The 19,544-nt window shown below is 44.4% G+C and overlaps 1 protein-coding gene across 1 annotated transcript in view; it reads right to left on the bottom strand.

Annotated features, from left to right (window-relative positions):
- Positions 1 to 13,309, bottom strand: part of PLXND1 (plexin D1) — a 72,093-nt gene extending 58,784 nt beyond the window's left edge. The window contains 1 exon segment of the mRNA XM_075183711.1: positions 11,763 to 13,309. Within this exon segment, the coding sequence (XP_075039812.1) occupies positions 11,763 to 12,905 (1,143 nt within the window). The 5' untranslated portion in view covers positions 12,906 to 13,309.
- Positions 13,310 to 19,544: the final 6,235 nt, after the last annotated feature.

Genomic DNA, 19,544 nt, shown 5'->3' with positions numbered 1-19,544 from the left:
CTATCCAGTCACTAGGAACCAGTGACATCACTGAGTGCAGCCTATCCAGTCACTAGGAACCAGTGACATCACTGAGGATGCAGCCTATCCAGTCACTAGGAACCAGTGACATCACTGAGAGTGCAGCCTATCCAGTCACTAGGAGCCAGTGACATCACAGAGTGCAGCCTATCCAGTCACTAGAAACCAGTGACATCACTGAGAGTGCAGCCTATCCATTCATTAGACGACATCATTGAGGCAATAGGTCTGGAACCAATTGGCATTTTAAAATGTAAGTTCAAACGGCAGTGAAACCGCATGTAAATGACAAACATTTAACTTACATTTTTTTCCCCACTGACCTCTATGCACTGAGCGTGTATTAAACACACTGAATGGAGGAACGATCGTTCGGAAAACTGCAAGGTTTCCGACCGCAAGCAACATTGCAAATGGTTATGGGGTGATTGGAAACAAAGTTTTGCATTTAAAGTCCCATTATTGTGCTTTAAACTAGTGTTATAATTAACACCACTGGGGATGAGGCCTCAGTGAATTAATAGGACACATTCTTGTGACCAAACTGCCTCCTGCCCCAGTGACGTCCCTATTTCCTCCTGAATGAACAGGCCGCATTCTGGTTCATTCAACAAAATGGCCGCCTCGGCGTGTGCAGGCGATACGTACGCCTTAACACTTACATTTATCTGTGTAAGAAATATTTATATTGAAACAAATAAACAAAGTTTAAACAACCAACATAATCAAACTGCAATAAACTGCAAGAGAAATGGGATTTTGAGAAGCCGCACAATACATTATATCTGCTTATTGTTGTGTCCCAGGAAAAAAAAAAAATCCTCACCACGTGTCTCTCTGTCTCAATCATCAGGACTAAAATAGAAGGAAAACATATTTTTTGGCCACACACTGTGGCAAGAACAATATAAATAAAGAGATGTAATGTGCCAAGACACACAGCTGTCCCAAGTAATAACTGTGTCATAACAATGGCCGTCTCCGCACAAGTCAGTGATGTAACCTGTCTACTGTCCCTCACACACAGACCCACCGCAAAACAGCCTGGGTCCATACTGCTCAATGATTGGCCCTAATACACACATATAAAATGGGTCCATGTGGACTCAGGTGGTGTATCCCATAGCAACCAAACAGATTCAAGCTAATATTTTCTAGTGTAGTACATACGCTCCCTGAATGTCAGGGAGACTCCCTGAAATAGGGGTGATCTCCCTCACTCCCTGAAGAGTCTGGCATTCTCCCTGATGCTGAGCCAGTACAAGACGTGGTTGGCTTCGCCATCTGTGGCATGATGACACAGTTCAGAAATTGTGTCCTATGTCCATGTATTGATGCCTATGGAGGTGGCCATTTTCATGGAGACCAAGATTGAATCAAAGACTGACAGGTAAGACAACATGACTTCAGTAATGGAGACAGAAATGTAAAAGACACTTCAGTCTCTAGAGATTCTTTAGCTGCTTTTCTTTAACGCATAGTTGCCTACTCTCCTGGGAGACTCCCGCATTTCTGGGCGACCTCCCGGGAGAGCAGAGCAACCTCCCGGTTCTCGCCCCCGCAATAGATAAGTGGCGTGGGGTAGAGCTTAAATACGCAAATATCACGTTATCTTAGCCCCACCCCCTGCTGTAATTGGCCAAAATTTTGACAATTGTTTAGGGACGGGGGTCAAAATGATGCGATTCGTCAAGCCCCGGGGATCTCCCTGAAGCCAACAAGGAAAAGTTGGCAAGTATGGTGTATTATAGAATATGAAAGCAACCATCTGATTGGCTGATACAGGTTACAGAACATTTTTCCACACAGCGTGATTTTACTGAATAAGCCCCACAACGTACTGTCTTATTCATAGATCTCCCTGTTTGTTATTGTATTAAAACTCATTTAGAAGGTCCTCGTCATGATCTGTACAAACAAGCCCGGAGCTGACACACTTTCTATCGAGATATTAATCTGAAGTTGATTGATAGAACTGTATTGTAATAAAAGTGCAATTACGCAAGGAACGCATGTTCTATGTTCCCCCAGGGGGATGTCCTCCACATTTGGGAAAATGAGTCTGTGGTTCTTTTTCTGAGTAAGGTTCAAACCCTCTGGAAATGACACAATGTTGTGTTTATACAAAGCCGGCACATATTACAGAGACAGGGAGCGCTGTGGTCACCGGTGCATGCTGGGAGAATTCCAGCAATCAGGAGAAGCGCTGTGACAGACAGACAGTGAGGGCCGTTTCCTTCTGGTATTCCCGCAGGGACACCAGGGTGCCAATTTCACAGCGCGGTCACGTGCTACCACCACTAAGCCACAAACATGGCTCTGACAAACACAAGTATGAGACTGGGGAATCGGACCCTCTGGGGTTTATTATATCATTGCTGGAAAATGACCGTGACACAACTCACAGCTCTGTCCTTTATTACTAATAATGGCTCCAAGACTAAAAAAATTGCACTTTAAAGGGATATTCCACATTGAGGGCTTCAAGTAGGGTCTATGTGCATAGCGTAAAATGCAAATTTCACCATTTACCAGTTGCGTCTTGTGTATACAACTCCTTATGCTTAGTGCGGCCTGAGAGTTTCGTTTATTGGCTAAGACACTCCTATCACAGCTTTTAATAATACATGACTTCCTACTGTGCTTTTCAGCTATTTTTATGTATCATCAGTCAGAGGTTTTTTTTTTTTTTTTTTTCATTTTTGTCCCCCTGGAATAACACCCAAAGCAGCTCTCTATATAACTGTATCATCATCATCATCATTTATTTATATAGCGCCACTGATTCCGCAGCACTGTACAGAGAACTCACTCACATCAGTCCCTGCCCCATTGGAGCTTACAGTCCAAATTCCCTAATATAGACACACACAGACAGGGAGAGAGAGACTAGGGTCAATTTTTTTATAGCAGCCAATTAACCTAGCAGTATGTTTTTTTTGGAGTGTGGGAGGAAACCGGAGCACCCGGAGGAAACCCACGCAAACACGGGGAGAACATACAAACCCCACACAGATAAGGTCATGGTCGGGAATCGAACTCATGACCCCAGTGCTGTGAGGCAGAAGTGCTAACCACTAGGTCACTGTATGCAATGCAAAGGGCATATCTCAATGCAAAATAAATAGACAGTGCCTGATTATATATATAAATGGCTAAAAAACATTTAAGGACAGAATGATGCAGCGATTTATATAGTGAAAGTTGTAGGAGGGTATGCTGCAGCATTACTGACACCTTTTAGGCTGTTTGGTTCACTATTTCATACACCGATTGCTCAGTCAGACACTAACTTTCAGCCATTTATAAGCAAGTTCTTGTAACAAGAAACATTCCTTGTGCAAAGATGATTAGAAACTTCCTACATGTAACTATCAGATGCAACTGTTTTAGGTTCCATTTAAAATGAGCAATTTGGAGAGGACTAGTGCGGCTGGCAAAGAGTTAAAACAAAGTGCAGGAGTCTGGAAATTAATCCAAAAGCTCCTGACAGGAGTCTGCTCCCCCAGATTCCTCAGAGTAAAAGCAAGAACCGGTCTATTTTCATAACCCATAGATCAGACAGATTCATTTACAATTTCCACTGATTCTCACCACCGACTGCTTGGGCTCAAAACCTCCAACATGACGATGAGTCACTGGGTATCTGAGTCCTAGAGGACAATACGTCCCAACAGCGCAGAAACCTGCGTCAGAGGGTGCAGAGGAGAGATAGGCGCAAACATCTTGTAACTGGTTCAATATTCTGCTACAAACACATCTGACAAAGATCTTGGAGTCTACACAGAGCTCAAAATAACCGTTTCATAAATTACTCCCAGACGTCAGTGTTCCTCTGCCGGCTGATCTCTGGCGCTAAGATGTCAGCCCGGCTCCCCAAATCTCCGGCTGTTCACCCCTCTTTGGACACGTCCGCTAAGAGGGCAGTAGGGACAAAATTATGTTAAAACCATATTCTATCTATCTACATTATCTCTAGTTTAGTATCTTAGTTACTCTACAAATGACACCGATTTTGGACAATGGTCTTAAAACTTATACAAAAAAAAGGCAAGAAAATTAAGGTTGTATTTCAAAAATAACTTTTGACATCGAAAATGACTTTTGAAATGTTTCACCTCAGATAATACATGTTATTCTATTTCACAAATTACTTTGTTTTAACCGCTAATAATAATATGATTGTTAAGAAGAGTGTGGATAATGAAACGCATAAGGGCCGCACCGATTCGTACGCCGATCAGATACAACATTACAACCACCTGCCTAATATTGTGTAGGTCCCCTCGTGTTGCCAAAACAGCTGTGACCCGTCCAGGCCTGGACTCTACAAGACCTCTGAAGGTGTCCTGTGGTATCTGCCACCAAGACGTTGGCAGCAGATCCTTTAAGTCCTGTAAGATGTGAGGTGAGGCCTCCGTAGCTCGGACTTGTTTTCCAGCACATCCCACAGATGCTCGATCTGATTGAGATCTGGGGAATTTGGAGGCCATGTTAACACCTTGAACTCTTTATCATGTTCCACAAACCATTCCTGAACAGTTTTTGCAGTGTGGCAGGGAGCATTATCCCGCTGAAAGAGGCGTAGGATAATCAGGGAGTAGCGTTGCCATGAAGGGGTGTACTTGGTTTGCAACCATGTTTAGGTAGGTGTCAAAGTAACATCCACTTGAATGCCAGGACCCAAGGTTTCCCAGCAGAACATTGCCCAGAGAATCACACACTCAAAGGCCCCTGACATATTCATGACACAATTGTTCATAGACCCCGATTCTAAATTGTTGGTTCAAAATTTGCGGCTCACGTCCGTGCTAAAACTCATATTTTATTCAACACTAATTTAAATAATATTTGAACTAAAAAATAGGTATTTTAACATTTTGTTGTGGTTGGCGTTCAAGGGCGGCCGTTTGCAATAGAAAAAATCTCCAAAATAATCAACTCAGATGCTGTTGGACTTCTCAATTTCTTTAAATGGTTCCCAAAAATTCCGACCAATCATTTGACGTTACCCTAAGGGCAGTTTAACGGCAGTTTCTTGGATTAACCCCTTCACGACCGGTCGCTGCAATTTTTACGGCGGACAAATATGCGCTTTAAACCTTCTCGAAATCATTTCATCAGAGAGTCGCGACCTTGCGCCGTGTAAGCCGCGTGCGGTACTTTGGCATCCTGCATCCCATCAGCGATCACAGGATCGCCCCCTGCAGGAGAGAGGCAGCGTAGCACTGTGTACACATGAAAGTATATTTGTATTGTAATGCCCCCCAAAGGTTTATCCTGAACTATTCGGGGGACAATCTAAAAAAAACAAAAAATAGTGAAAACATAACAAAACAAAAAACACAAATAAACATTTTAATTAAAAAAATAAAACAAAAAAAACCCATAAAATACACACTTCATTTCAAGCTCCTGAACTAGAGAAAACGACACAGATTTTGTACCCAAGCAAACAGTAGAAATACAGGAACACATCTAAGGACATATTTCTAGAGGGGCACTAATGTCTTGAAAATAATTATTAGCATAATCATGGAAAACTGTATTTAAAACAAACAATCACACTTTTTTTTCCATCTATTTTAACTTCTAGAACCGTAAAAACGCTACGAAAAAAAATCCTATCTGTCCTGACGGGAACAATACAAAAACCCACTCTGATAAATCAACAAACTAGGGCAGCATGGTGGCTTAGTGGTTAGCACTTCTACCTTACAGCACTGGGGCATGAGTTCAATTCCCGCCCATATCTGTGAGGAGTTTGTGTGTTTCCTCCGGGTGCTCTGGTTTCCTCCCACACTCCATAAACATACTGGTAGGTTAATTGGCTGCTAACAAATTGACCCTAGTCTGTGTGTGTGTGTGTGTGTGTGTTAGGGAATTTAGACTGTAAGCTCCAATGGGGCAGGGACTGATGTGGGTGAGTTCTCTGTACAGCGCTGCGGAATTAGTGGCGCTATATAAATAAATGGTGACAATGGTGTTGCGGCATCACCGGAACGCAGCAGAAATCATAAAACATGTCCAGGGTCATTGAGGGGTTAACGACTAACTTCACATTTTGAGAAAAAAGTCGTGAAGTTGGCTTTTAAAAAATGAATCAGTTTTCAACTTATGGGTTAATTTAACAAAAAAATAAAAATAAATAGGGTTCTAGTTTTGCACTATTATTCCCTCTGCTGTTATAATACGCCCCTCTCTGAGTGAGCCAGGGGTTGCCGCTAGTCCTTACACAGCGGGCGCGCTGAGAGCACGCTCTTTCCTCTACACAGAGGGGGAACGTGGGAAACCGAGCAGCTGGGTTCTCGGGGCCGCGTTCAAGCGTCTGTGACTCATTAGCGCGCAGGGGACAGAGGACGTGGGAAAACAAACTCACTCTTCATATAAAAAAACAAAAACCTTCATCTCCCTCCCAGAAAAAGTTTTATTGGCTAAAAGAAGATCCCGGGAATTCACTCATCTGAAACCTTTAAATGCCCCCAGACCAGCTATAAAACAACAGGAATATAAATGTATAGCGATATCCAGTGTCGAGTATCCGTGAGCACAAATACACGTCTTTCCTGGGGTCGAAGAGACGCCTCAACTATTACTATTAATACTCAGGGGCTGTGAAGGGTTAATACTCGCTGTGGCTGACGTGGGCCCCTGGGCAGGACTGGAGGAAGATGGTGGGATCCGGTGACAGTAAACTGAAATAGGAGGTTTCTTACAAGCAATGGTTAATTGCTGAGTGCTTTTCTACAGACCTCAATAGTCTCCTGTTCATTGTGCTGTCATTAGCTCCAAACACTTGTGGTGTTTTATGTCTGGTTCTGCTCTGATAAGCCCCTTAGTACTGGGTGTTATTGGGTCAGGGGAAGAGGTGTACAGGTGTGCCCCATTAAATACTGGCTCAGCACAGTGTATACACACACAGCAATAAAGCACATTGTTCCCATAGGAGGCACCTTGTAAACTGTCCCCAGGACTGATAAGAAGGTTTTGGTGTCTTCTGAGGTCTCACAGCTGGGGTAAGGGTGACAGAGGTCCCAGATCCTGGCTGACCTCTGACCTCTCCCGTGATACCTGCTGTGCTTCAATTTAAAGTGTACCTTTCGCCTTGGAGCGATGGAGGCAGCCAATCTGCAGCCTGAACTTAAGAGTTACGAGGATGCTTCATTTAACGGGAACCGGTAACAGTGGTGAGGCGTGAGGCACTTTGTGCCTCAGCGATGTCACCACCTTTCCCCTCAATATAAAAGATAACAAAAATGTGATCAAAGGGTAAATGTATCAAGGTTCCGGCGGGTTTGAAAAGTGGAGATGTTGTCTACAGCGACCAATCAGATTCTAGCTGTCATTTTGTAGAATGTACTAAATTATAACTAGACTCTGATTGGTCGCTTAGGCGACATCTCCACTTTTCAAACCCGCCGTAAACTCGCAGCCTTGATACATTTACCCCCAAATGTGTCCGCACACTGATTGGCCCAGACGTGCAGCGAGCCCTCATCCGTTTGTATTTTGACAAAGCCACAAACCCAAATTGATTGGCTCAGCCCCATTCAGAAGACACATAAATAGGGACTGCTCCAGAAATTGGGGTATACTCCCTACCTCCCAGTGGAGTGATGGGTTCAGCCTCCGCCGTGCAGTTAACACAAACATTTCAACCTGACAGCACTGGAGATATCGCCCTCTCCACTGTCCTCTGACTTTCCTGCCATTCATTGGGAATATGGTCTAGTCCTAAACTCAGAACCTCACAGCCTGACGGACACTTAACGTGTCACAATGTTATTTTGTGGTGTCTGGATTTTTCCCACTTACTGGCAAAACAAAGGTGCAACCTCTGTAACACTGTGTCTGTCTTTACACCTCACCGGTCTGCGGCTGGGACAGAGCCCTCCAAGGACAGGAAGTTTGCTCAGTCTATAAAAGCTGTTACTTTGTTTCCTTTTGACTTACACAGTGCAATAAAACAGTTATATGATCCCATTCCTATTAATCTATGTCACACTTTACAATCTTGACCTGCGGATCGAAACCCAACATTGGGTCCTTATTCCATTTATGGTGGCTTCACATAATTGTCTTTTAGCAAATCTATCCTGCTTTGTACAACCAACAGAAAGGTTAAGGTGTAATATCATCATCATCATCACCATTTATTTATATAGCGCCACTAATTCCGCAGCGCTGTACAGAGAACTCACTCACATCAGTCCCTGCCCCATTGGAGCTTACAGTCTAATTTCTCTAACACACACAAAATATAATATACAATATATAATTCTGTATACATATCTATTTCCCTAACACTTATTACTAAAACAAATGTGATAACTAACAGTGAGTTTCATGTTTTATATTCCTATCCCCCTATTGATAAGAAAATGATTTGCAAATTAATGCTGTTATCATTTCAGATGCTTCTGGTGGGAAAATAGCCATATACTGACGTTGTTTCTATCCCAGTGGTTTTCAGAGATGACCACAATAGCTGAGAGCAGCCACCAGACATTTAATGAGCGTGGAAAAAGCAAATCCTCGTGGCCGCAACTGGGAACCGCGGGAAAGTCTTGTGTCAGGAGAGCGCGGCTGACATAGGAAGCAGCGCTGGTTGTATCTGACCTATAGAAATCCAATAGCCAATGAGAACTTGGTAAACTCAGAATGGCTGTTTGAGGTCCCTTCAGGGTAACCTGCAATCATCTACCATTGTTAGCCAGGAGATACTAGTTTGGTATCACCCCCATTTTCATGTTATACTAACAGTGCTACGTGCTAGGTAAAGCATGGTTGTTGACACCATAAGGTAAAGGGGCTTTAGGTAACCAGCTCCTGGTTTTCAATCTCCCTGCTAGTGAGCATGCTGATATTTGTAGTTCAACCACAACTGTAGAGCAATCAGTCATCTTCCACTACTCTACATGAATCCAGGGCAAGTTTGGAGCTGCAGTTTACAGTGTAACTGTCATCTACACCCAGTGGAATAGACAGCTGATGACTGACATATTTTCTATCCTAACATAAGTTCATATTCAATATTTCTACAAAGACTCTGTTACTGTCTACAATTCCTGATCACCAAGTGTACTCCATATATAACAATGATACACACCAGTGGTTTAGAGGTTTAATGATTTGATCACAGACATTTTGGCATGGAATTCAAGCAAAAGGTACAACTACGACAGTTGTAGAGTCTGTAACTACTACTGTCCCCATCAGGAGCGACGGGACCAGCTGCTACTCTGTAGTCCACACTATTTACACTGTGCTGCTCTGTGATGTCCAACTAAAGTTACTCTGCTCTGTGAAACCACATAAGAGATGACTACGGTCCGTAACAAATTGTCAGGAGCCGACAAACCTCTGGCAGCAAGAAAATTGGGCTGTGGTTTCCCCAAATACAATGCTGAATAGATTGCATGTTAGATCCAGTTATTATTTTTTTAATTAATAACAAAAACAAATGGAAAATACTGGTGAGGAACTCTTTACAGTCTAGTTGACTCGACTTAATTCTTCTTTAAAGTTGCATTGGGCTACCTGTGACTCTGTCGCTGTCGTGGAACTACAAGTCCCAGCGTGACAGATATTTCTAACAAGTGTCCGACTGCTCCCATTTCTGCTAACAGATATTCTACATGAGCTCCAGGATGGATACAGGTCGTCAGATTTCACAGGTGAACACTCTCAAACATTTTCTTTAATGTAAACCAGAACTTGCATAGAGACTTCCTGAATAATATATTGTTAATAATAGGATAGGGCATATATTTGGCGCACTTTGTGACATCACTGGGCAATTACAAAATTAATGAATTTTTCAGAATTCTGGGCAGGGGGAAGCACTGAAACACATCTACAAACTGCACAGACATCTAATGAGTGGGTGATAATCTTTCATCGACATCATCATCAACATTTATTTATATAGCGCCAGCAAATTCCGTAGCGCTGTACAATTGGGAACAAACAGTAATAAAACAATACTGGGTAATACATACAGACAGAGAGGTAAGAGAACCCTGCTCGCAAGTTTACAATCTTTATCTCAAATGCTAAATTGCTGATTATGCCAAACAAAACTGAAAGGGTTAAAGAGCTTTTTGTTAAAGAGCTAATAAAACACACAGTCACCTAGAAAGCAGTAATCCTGACCTTTCCTGCAAGTGTTACTGAGTAATGGTTATAATTGCTCTAACAATGAAAAATGATTGCACTAAACTAATTGCGAAAAAAGGACATTTTTAATATATATTTGTGAACAATGTAACGTGCTCTGACATACTGCATAAACTTGTATGTTACATTGCTAGTTGTCTGAGCCAGCTGCTGCAGAACATCTCAGAAACGACGGTTGTCAATCACACTCACGGTTACAAGAATTTAGGGAAATGGGAGAAAACTTATTTGCCAAAATATGAAACATTGCAGATTGCTGTTGGTTGATCAAGGGGCGACTAAGGCAGTCAGTCTGTGCTGTCATACATAGACTTACTCCCAATAGCATAGGACGACCAGACATGACTGTAAAGCAATTATATTCTAAGTGATAACAGGTAGTGGGGATTAGCTGTTGTCTTAGTGTTGTCTTTCTGTCTAATGCACATTAATAATATTGGCAAGCTCCATTCTCACACGGCCATCAAACGTTGAAGTCACCAACGTATAGATTACTGCTTTGGGCTTCCGTTTAATCTGGAAAGTCCTGTCCAAAAAGTTTAAAATTCAGGTCCTAGACTCATCTGCCAAACGTCCCCTCTTTCTCCTCTTGTAACACCTGTCCTGATACCTTCATCTAATGTCTACTAAAAACCTTCCAACGCTGCCCAACCTGATTTACCCCTTATCTTATTCACCAAAATGTCCTTCTCTTATCCAATGATTTCAGACATTCCCTCTGATAACTTCATTACAGTCAGAGCTACAAGACTTTCTCCCTAGCTGTAGTTCAGCCATGGAACTCTCTGCCTCAACATATCATCATCATCATGTTATTTATATAGCGCCACAAATTCTGCAGCGCTGTACAGAGAACTCACTCACATCAGTCCCTGCCACATTGGAGCTTACAGTTTAAATTCCCCAACATACACACACAGACACACACACACACACACACACAGAGACACTAGGGTCAATTTTGATAGCAGCCAATTAACCTACTAGTAGGTTTGTGGAGTGTGGGAGGAAACTGGAGCACCTGGAGGAAACTCACGCAAACACGGGGAGAACATACAAACTCCACACAGATAAGGCCATAGTTGGGAATTAACCTCATGACCCCAACGCTGTGAGGCAGAAGTGCTAACCACTAAGCCACAGTATTACTCTCATAGCTTCCAAACCATCCAATATTCTCTTAAATTCAGCTCTTCAGAAGGACATATCTCCACACTCCTCATCTCACACCAACAGTGCTCTAAACTTTTCCAATACAGCAAGATATCACCTATTAAAGTTCCACAATAAGCCCAAAGCCCATAGTCCTACATATAACCAACGCCAACATTGTTGTACTAATGCCAGACTTGACTTTCCTAGAGGACTCTACAGATCCCCCTGAGTCCTCACCACCTCTTATCTCTGTTTATGCAGGAACATTATGGGGGGTATTTTGCTGGAAAACCCTTAAAACCTGGGACTGCCTTGAGACAGAAGTTATGTTATTTCAGTGATAGGGTATCAGTCAGCCCCTTCCTATATACAGTATGCAGCTTTATAATGTATATATGGGGACTAACCTTAAGGTTGCTCCTCAGTTGGCAGCTTGGTCCGGTTCCCTGGACCACACTATCCAGCACTGACACCTCTTCATGGTCCTGACTTTCGAAGCAGCCCCTGCGCGCCTTGCGGATCTCTTCCCCCACCTCCTGCAGTCCAAACTCGCAAAGAGCGGCCTCCCTCCGGCCCTCAAACACCCCGAATATCCGCTCAGGCTCCGCGTAGACGGACAGCAGGCGCCCATACAGCGTGCCCGCGGGCCCCTCGCAGCGCAGCCCCAGCTGGATGTAAGACTCGGTGATCTTGCGGACTTCTCCCCGCGGATCCGGCCTCAGGCAGAAGCGCGCTAAGACGCTGCTCTGCCGGCTCTCCTTCCCCGCGGGGGCGGGTTCCATGTTCATGGCCAGATAGCCGAAGCCGCTCTGCTGGAAGGCCCGCACGAAGACCAGGCGGTGCCGGTTCTTGTAGCTCTGCTTCACCTTGAAGATGTTGTCTTCCGAGGGGCTGATGTCAAAGGTGAATAGCCGGGAGGGGTAAGTGGTGTTGAGCGCACGGATGGAGATCTCCGGGCTGTTCTCAAAGCGATGGTCCGCAACGCTCTGGTTCCAATGGAAGAACTGGCTGCCGAAGCCAGTGTATGTGGCCCCCACCAGGAGCCGGGTGTCCCCCTCTTGGCCCCTGAGCAGGAGCCCCACGGTGGAGGCGTTGGGGTGGTTGGCGGCGATGTTCAGCATGCTGGGCACCACGGTGCTGGGGGGGAACGGCACCGTGCGCAGGGAGATGTTCCGCGGGGCGCGCAACTCGCACAGTCCCTGGTAGACGGAGCCACAGGCCAGCAGGAGCCCCTGAGCCGGGTCCAGCTCCAGGATCTTGTTGTAGTTGGGGGTCAGCGACCGGGGGAACTCACAGTCGGAGTCCGGGATCTGAGGCGCATGGCACAGGGGGGAGTCTGGCACCGGTCCGGTCACCTCCTCCTGCTCCTGGCGCAGGTCTGCCCGCAGCTGGTACAGGCGGTTCACGGCTGCCAGGTACACCCGGCTCCCGGCTCCGTCCAGGGCGAAGTTGTTGGTGGGCTGGGGGGAGAGAAACCTGTTGATCAGCTCCAGCCCAGAAGCCGAGGACAGGAGCAGCAGCCAGTGCGCAATCCAGACAGCCGGAGCCATGAGTGGGCATCAGGGGCAGAGGGCTGAGACTGTTCACCTCCTAGAGCTCTGCATGGCATCAGGTAGAAGAAGTCTGTGCCCACACAGCTGGCTGTCTCTCTCTTTCTGCTGTCTCACACTCTGCTGTCTCTCTCTCTCTCTGCTGTCTCTCCCTCTCTGCTGTCTCTCTCTCTCTCTGCTGTCTCACCCTCTGCTGTCTCTCTCTTCTCTCTCTTTCTGCTGTCTCACACTCTCTGCTGTCTCACTCGATGCTGTCTCTCTCTCTGCTATCTCACACTCTCTGCTGTCTCTCTCTCTCTCTGCTGTCTCACCCTCTCCGCTGTCTCACCCTCTCCGCAGTCTCACACTCTCTCCTCTCTCTCTCTCTCTCTCTCTCTCTCCCTCCTGCAGCTCTCTCCTTCACCAGGATATGAATTACACTACCAAACTGATGCTTCCAGTCTCTGTTCCCCCACCTCACTCTCCCAATGACCCTCCCCCTGCTCCCTACACTCCTCCTTGGAAGAAGTTACCATAAAGCACATTCTGCAATGTAGGTCTAATTTTTTACTTTGTGATACTCTCCATATTCCCATGCCCCTGTCTCTTCCATTCCCCCAGCCCTGTCTCCCTCCCCAGCTCCTGCCTGGTCTCTCCCACCTCTCCCCTCTCCTCTCTTATTACAGGGTCCTCTCTTCTATAGTCTCTCTGTCCCCTCACTTTTGTCATGTGAATCTGATTAATTAGAGTAACATTTTTTTTTCTTTGTTTGCAAAAGCTGCGAAAAATAAACTTTACCACTTCATATACCAGGGACAGACAATATGGGGAATGGGGGATGAAGATAAGTTGAAGGAGAGGGAGGAGGGGTCACTTGCAACATGTTTTACTTAAGATAGGAATATACAAATAAGTCTGTGTTTGCAGTGGATTATTTTGAAACTTTTGAAATATTTTTATCCGAATATATATATTTATTTTTAATTGTAATTGTGCATGGCATAATATTTAAGGATACTGTTATAACATGTATTCAGTTACTATTTTATATCCCTATAAAAGCACTTGATGGAAGACAGACTTAGACAACCTGTTGCGCCCCAGCTGTTGTGGAACTAAAAGTCCCAGCAAACTTCCTTTAATCCAGTGCATAACTTGTGACTCCTAACAACATGACCCAATATTCATATCATTCTGTGTTACAGTATCAGGATGGGGCAATAACATCTGGGGTGATTCTCACAACCATAAATTCTCAAACACAAATTACCTTGTATGAAAAGCAGGTAAATACATATCACACCTTCCACTAGAAGGTCTGCAGAGAAAATGTGGATTTGGAGCGTGTTCACGTGTGAGTTCCGTGGAAATGCAAGTCAGCCACGCCCTTTGGAGTTAAGTCCAATTTTGAGTAGTGTGTTTCTTTACAATTCGCCATCCATGGGCCAGGTGAGAGTTGATGATAATGCCGTTTGCACCAAACGTATCTATACTAAAATTCCTGCAACTCAAAATATAACTGCATAATTGTAAGTGTGTGGACTGCCCACACGGGTACCTGGGACTGCGTTACCCAGCGCTGAATATAGTAGTGGCGTTTTTAAATATGAGTTGATAGTGAAATATTAATTACCCACGTTCAGGGGAGGGCTGGCAAATTTTAGCCCAGGGGGCAACACTCAACTCAGCAGCCTCTTATATGAATATTTTAAAGGGAAAAAAAATGCAGTTGACCCAGTGAGCCAGCCCAAGGTAGCTCATTTTCAGACCGGCCAGAGGGCAAATGCAAATGAGCTATGAGAGAGGGACATTGAGTATTTCGGAGTGTGTTTTCGGTGTAACAGGTCCCCATCCCCCACAAAGCAATTTTACATTTTTATACATACTCAGAATTGCCGATAATCGGGCGTTGGATTGCAGTTGGTGCCTTTTACTTCAACCAGCAGAATTTTGCACAAGATAGCCCATCGTGGGTCCGGCTCAGGGGCTAGATGCCCCATTGCCCACCAGCCCTTAATGGGAACAACGGTCCAGGGGATAGTCCCTCGTTCCCCCATTTGTTTTATGTGGGGGGGGGGGGGGGGGCATGTTTAAGAAAGGTGGCACTCCACTAACGGTGGCGTTACTCTCTAAGGGGCATGATAACAGACAGGACTTAGAAGTGATGTGTTAATTTTTGCTAATGAGCGCGCTTCCATAGAAGCCGGCAGTCCTGTAAATATTCATGCACAGATAATAAGCTGATAGAGGGTCTCTGCATGGGCGAGGTGGTCAAAACGGCAGATTTGGCCACAACTATATATTTTGAGCTTAGTGACCTTTAATGGGTTAAAAAAAAAACATGATAAATTAAAACCAGCTGATGCTGGCTTGAAATGTTTGATATCGAACATGTGCTTATAAATAGCATATAACCCAATCACGAGTCATATCTGGTATGTAGAAAAAGACAGAAAGTTCTCTTTAACATACCACAAATGTCATTTTGTACAATTTTAAGGTCTTGCTGCTTTTTTTTTTTAAACAAAACTATGACATTATCATTCAATGTATGTCTTCTGGAACATCTACATTTGTAGCTATTTATTACGCTAGCTGCCATGTCTGTGGCCCCTCCCTAATGCCAGCGCAATTCTTTGCCATTGAGGGGGATTGTCGAGACCCAGCAGAAATTAATCTATTTAAAAAAAAAAAAAAAAAAATTGAAGGTCTCTTTGCTTGGCCCCAAACGGTAACATTGACAGGAAAAGTTCGACAAAGCATAAATAGTTTTTAGGACAATTAATGCTACAATATAATGTTAAATACAACACTATGGAGGCTGAAGTGGTTAAACATTGTTGGAGATTGCTGGATATGTCGGGGGTAAGTCACAGCCTTGGCCTTGGCCTGGGTTAAAAATAAATTATCTAAAATTATCTACACAACCAATCAGAAGCAAATACCCAGTGTGAACTGTGGAGGGAGAGCGTTAGACAACTGCACACACTGGCAGGAATTAGATAGATATCTACCGAAAACATTGGTCACCTCCCTGTGGTACATTTTAAAAAATATTGCAACGACTTGATAAATTTGGTGCATTTGCATGTTTCAAAATATCTCCTGTGTTGTTCTTGTTCCTGGTAGTGACAATCTTTTTAATCTCGTCCATCTTAATTGTGCATTTTTTTAAAAAATAAACAGGCCGTTCCTAAAACGATAAGCTGAACCCCTATTTGCTACCAAAAGCCAGAATTTTCCACTTTCCATGAAAGATATGTCGGACTATTTTTAAAACATACAAGGCAGATTTTTTTTATCAATGGTCTCTGCGGGAAATGAAAACCCTCTAATGTGGAACAAAATAAGCTTAAAAATAGATTAAGAATGTTAAAAAAAAGCAGCAAAATGCTTTATTGAAATATTAAAGTGTTTTTTCTTTCATTTTCTTATGTTATGCTGAGAATAATGTATGTTAAATACATGCAAAGGCACCTTCGCCAGCGAAAGCCGTCGCATCTAACCGGCAGCGAGAGAGCGGCAGAGTCGCTTACCTATCGCAAGGTGGGCAGGGTCAATATGCAAATTGCATTATCAAGTTCCACCCACCTCAGAAGATACCAAGTGGCAGGGGAGTATTGGCGTGAATTGGCTCTTTACATACCTCTGCCTTTCACTGTTTACTGAGGTGGGCGGGGTTTGATGGGTTGCCCCCCTCCACACACACACACCAGTCATGTCCCCAAGACTCATACACAAACCGAGGGGGGGTTCCTATTGCCTGGAAACCCCCCTCCAAGCCTGGGGCACTGTATAATTGAGGTGGCTGGACCCTGATCCCGCTTCACACAGCTCTGCTTGAAAAGGGAGAGCTGCGTGCACCTAACAGTAGTGCACGCAGCATTGCCCATGTATATTATGTGGATAGGCAGAGTTGAAGAGCAGCCAAGCACTGTCTAAAATTATAGCCACGCCCCCATGCATGCTGGTCACGCCCACTGGTGGCGTGGTGTGGAAACCCCCCTCTACAAATCCTGCGTTTGCCCCTGAGGCCCCCCCTTTTCCTACTTCCTGCCCGTATCTGGGAGCCAGGTAGAAAAATTAGGCAATTAAGTTTTAAACTTTCATAACAATGATTCATGTAGCCCAAATCAAAATGGAAATTGAATATATTATACATTAAGCAGATACTTTTTGGCTTGTGAACAGTGTTCTTCATATTTCAAGCTTTTCTAACGAAATGTTAAAAGAAACAGAGCTTGTCCTGGGCTGCACCTAAGACGCAGGTTCTAGATGCCATCAGGATTTATTTTGCAGAAGGTAACAAGTTGCAGAGATGTTTTGGGGGCCTCAGGGGTTGGTGCGTTGTACGAGATCTCACAGCTCTGCGGTTCTGCCCCTGGCAGGTTACAGAACAGGCCCAAAAATAAAAGTTGTTTATTGATTGTGATAACGTGAGGGAACGTGTCACAGCGCCAGCACGAGTCCGCGTGTCGGGGAAGGTGTATGTGTTAATGTATGGTAAATGTATGTCGATGTGTCAGAGATTAAAGATGGTTTATAACGGAGGTGCTGAATGGCACCGAGCAGATGTCAGATCTGGTTTTATTATTCATATAATATCTGTCTATCCATCTATATATATATATATATATATATACATTTAGGTGGTGCTCTAAACCTTTAAACCATTTTTTACTGTATTAGAGGCGGGGGCTACATTCATCATCATCATCACCATTTATTTATATAGCGCCACTGATTCCACAGCGCTGTACAGAGAACTCACTCACATCAGTCCCTGCCCCATTGGAGCTTACAGTCTAAATTCCCTAACACAGAGACACACTGGGGTCAATTTGATAGCAGCCAATTAACCTACCAGTATGTTTCTGGAGTGTGGGAGGAAACCGGAGCACCTGGAGGAAACCCACGCAAACACGGGGAGAACATACAAACTCCACACAGATAAGTCCATGGTTGGGAATTGAACTTATGACCCCAGTGGTGTGAGGCAGAGGTGCTAACCACTGAGCCAACGTGCTGCCCCATTAACATGGATGTTTACCCCAACCCACAGTACATAACTACCAACTATCACAATTTTGGTGAGACAGTCAGGATTTGACCTGGATTCGCCCACTGTGCTGTAGCCCCCTGTAATGACCCCATTTTGAAGGGGTTGGGGCCATGTTCATTGAAGGGGTGTTTTGGGGTGAGGCTTGTGGCAGAACAGTTCTTTGCAAGCACTGGGCCTACCCCTGTTGGACAAAGCCACGCCCTTGTCTAGCATGACCACACCCCCTTCACACGCGCTATCCTGATTAGGGAAATTTGTAAGGTACCATGTTATATTTGCAAATATGTATGTTTTGGTCTAATATAGTTAATGGAAACATTTGTGCGAAAGTGAATTTATCCTTTATCCAAATTGGTATTAAAGAAAATACAGTATGTAAAAATGTTTATATTTGTATTTAATAGAAATGTTGTTACGGAATATTCAATCTGCTTGTTGTTAGTTTGTAGCTGAAACAGTAAACAGCCCAGTTTATATTATGTTTGTGCCACAGACCTGGGTTGTAGATTTAATCTTGTTTATATGTGTTTTCAGAGACTGTTTATTATATCCCCTATTTATTTATTTCATTAGATAGTGGGGGTGTTCTTAAACATCTCATGTTTGATAAGTAATCAACTATTGTCAATATATCTGTTCATCTCAGTGAGGTCACTAACTAGGGTACATAAATTGTCCATTTAGTTTTGAGAGGAAGCCATGACATACAGCGGAGTGTGTACACGGGCCTTAAGCTCGCGTTTGTCCTTCCACTGGCGCCTCGCTCCGCACAACCGCTGTTAAATGGAACAGAATGCAGCTGAAACCTGGGCAATTCAATTCTGATATTTGCCAATAAGCGTCTTTCTGGGTACCACGGGACCAGGAACATCAATGATTTCCCTGCGCACCTCTATGGGATGCGAGAAAAATTTGGCAAAAGCACATCTTCGCGCAGTGCCGTCACGAACCGTTCCGGAGGCGCTCCACGGCAGACCCTAAGAAGGGATCATTCAATGCCATGAGGATTGCAAGGGCTGTTTAGGTGGCACATGGAGAAAAATACTGCGTCTAAGCTCGGTGGAACATTCTCCCTGCGTTGCGTCAATTGTGAATGTTTTTCTCTTCTGGTAAGGATCCGTGAGGCCGCTTTAAAGTCGCTTTTGAGCTGCAGACTGTTCTGTTGGGGAGAATGCAGTTTAAGCAGAGGGGCAACGCAGACTGAGCGTCTCAGTGGCAAACGCAGGATCTGTAGAGGGGGGTTTCCACACCACCCCTCCAGAGTGGGCGTGACAAGCATGCATGGGGGCGTGGCTATAATATTAGACAGTGCTTGGCTGCTCTCCAACTCTTCCTATCCCCATAATATACATGGGCAATGCTGCGTGCACTACTGTTAGGTGCACGCAGCTCTTCCTTTTCAAGCAGAGCTGTGTGACACGGGGGCAGGGTCCAGCCACCTAAATTATACAGTGCCCCAGGCTTGGAGGAGGGTTTCCAGGCACTAGTAAACCCCCCTCGGTTTGCCTATGGGTCTGTCTCCTCACTTACTATAGCAGGGGCAGTAAACTTGTATTACCAGCTTAGTACTTACAAAGGCAACTCCCTCAATGTGTTTT

This window comes from Mixophyes fleayi, chromosome 8 (assembly GCF_038048845.1).
Source record: "Mixophyes fleayi isolate aMixFle1 chromosome 8, aMixFle1.hap1, whole genome shotgun sequence".
Lineage (NCBI taxonomy): Eukaryota > Metazoa > Chordata > Amphibia > Anura > Limnodynastidae > Mixophyes > Mixophyes fleayi.
This window is presented reverse-complemented; position numbering and strand designations above follow the sequence as displayed.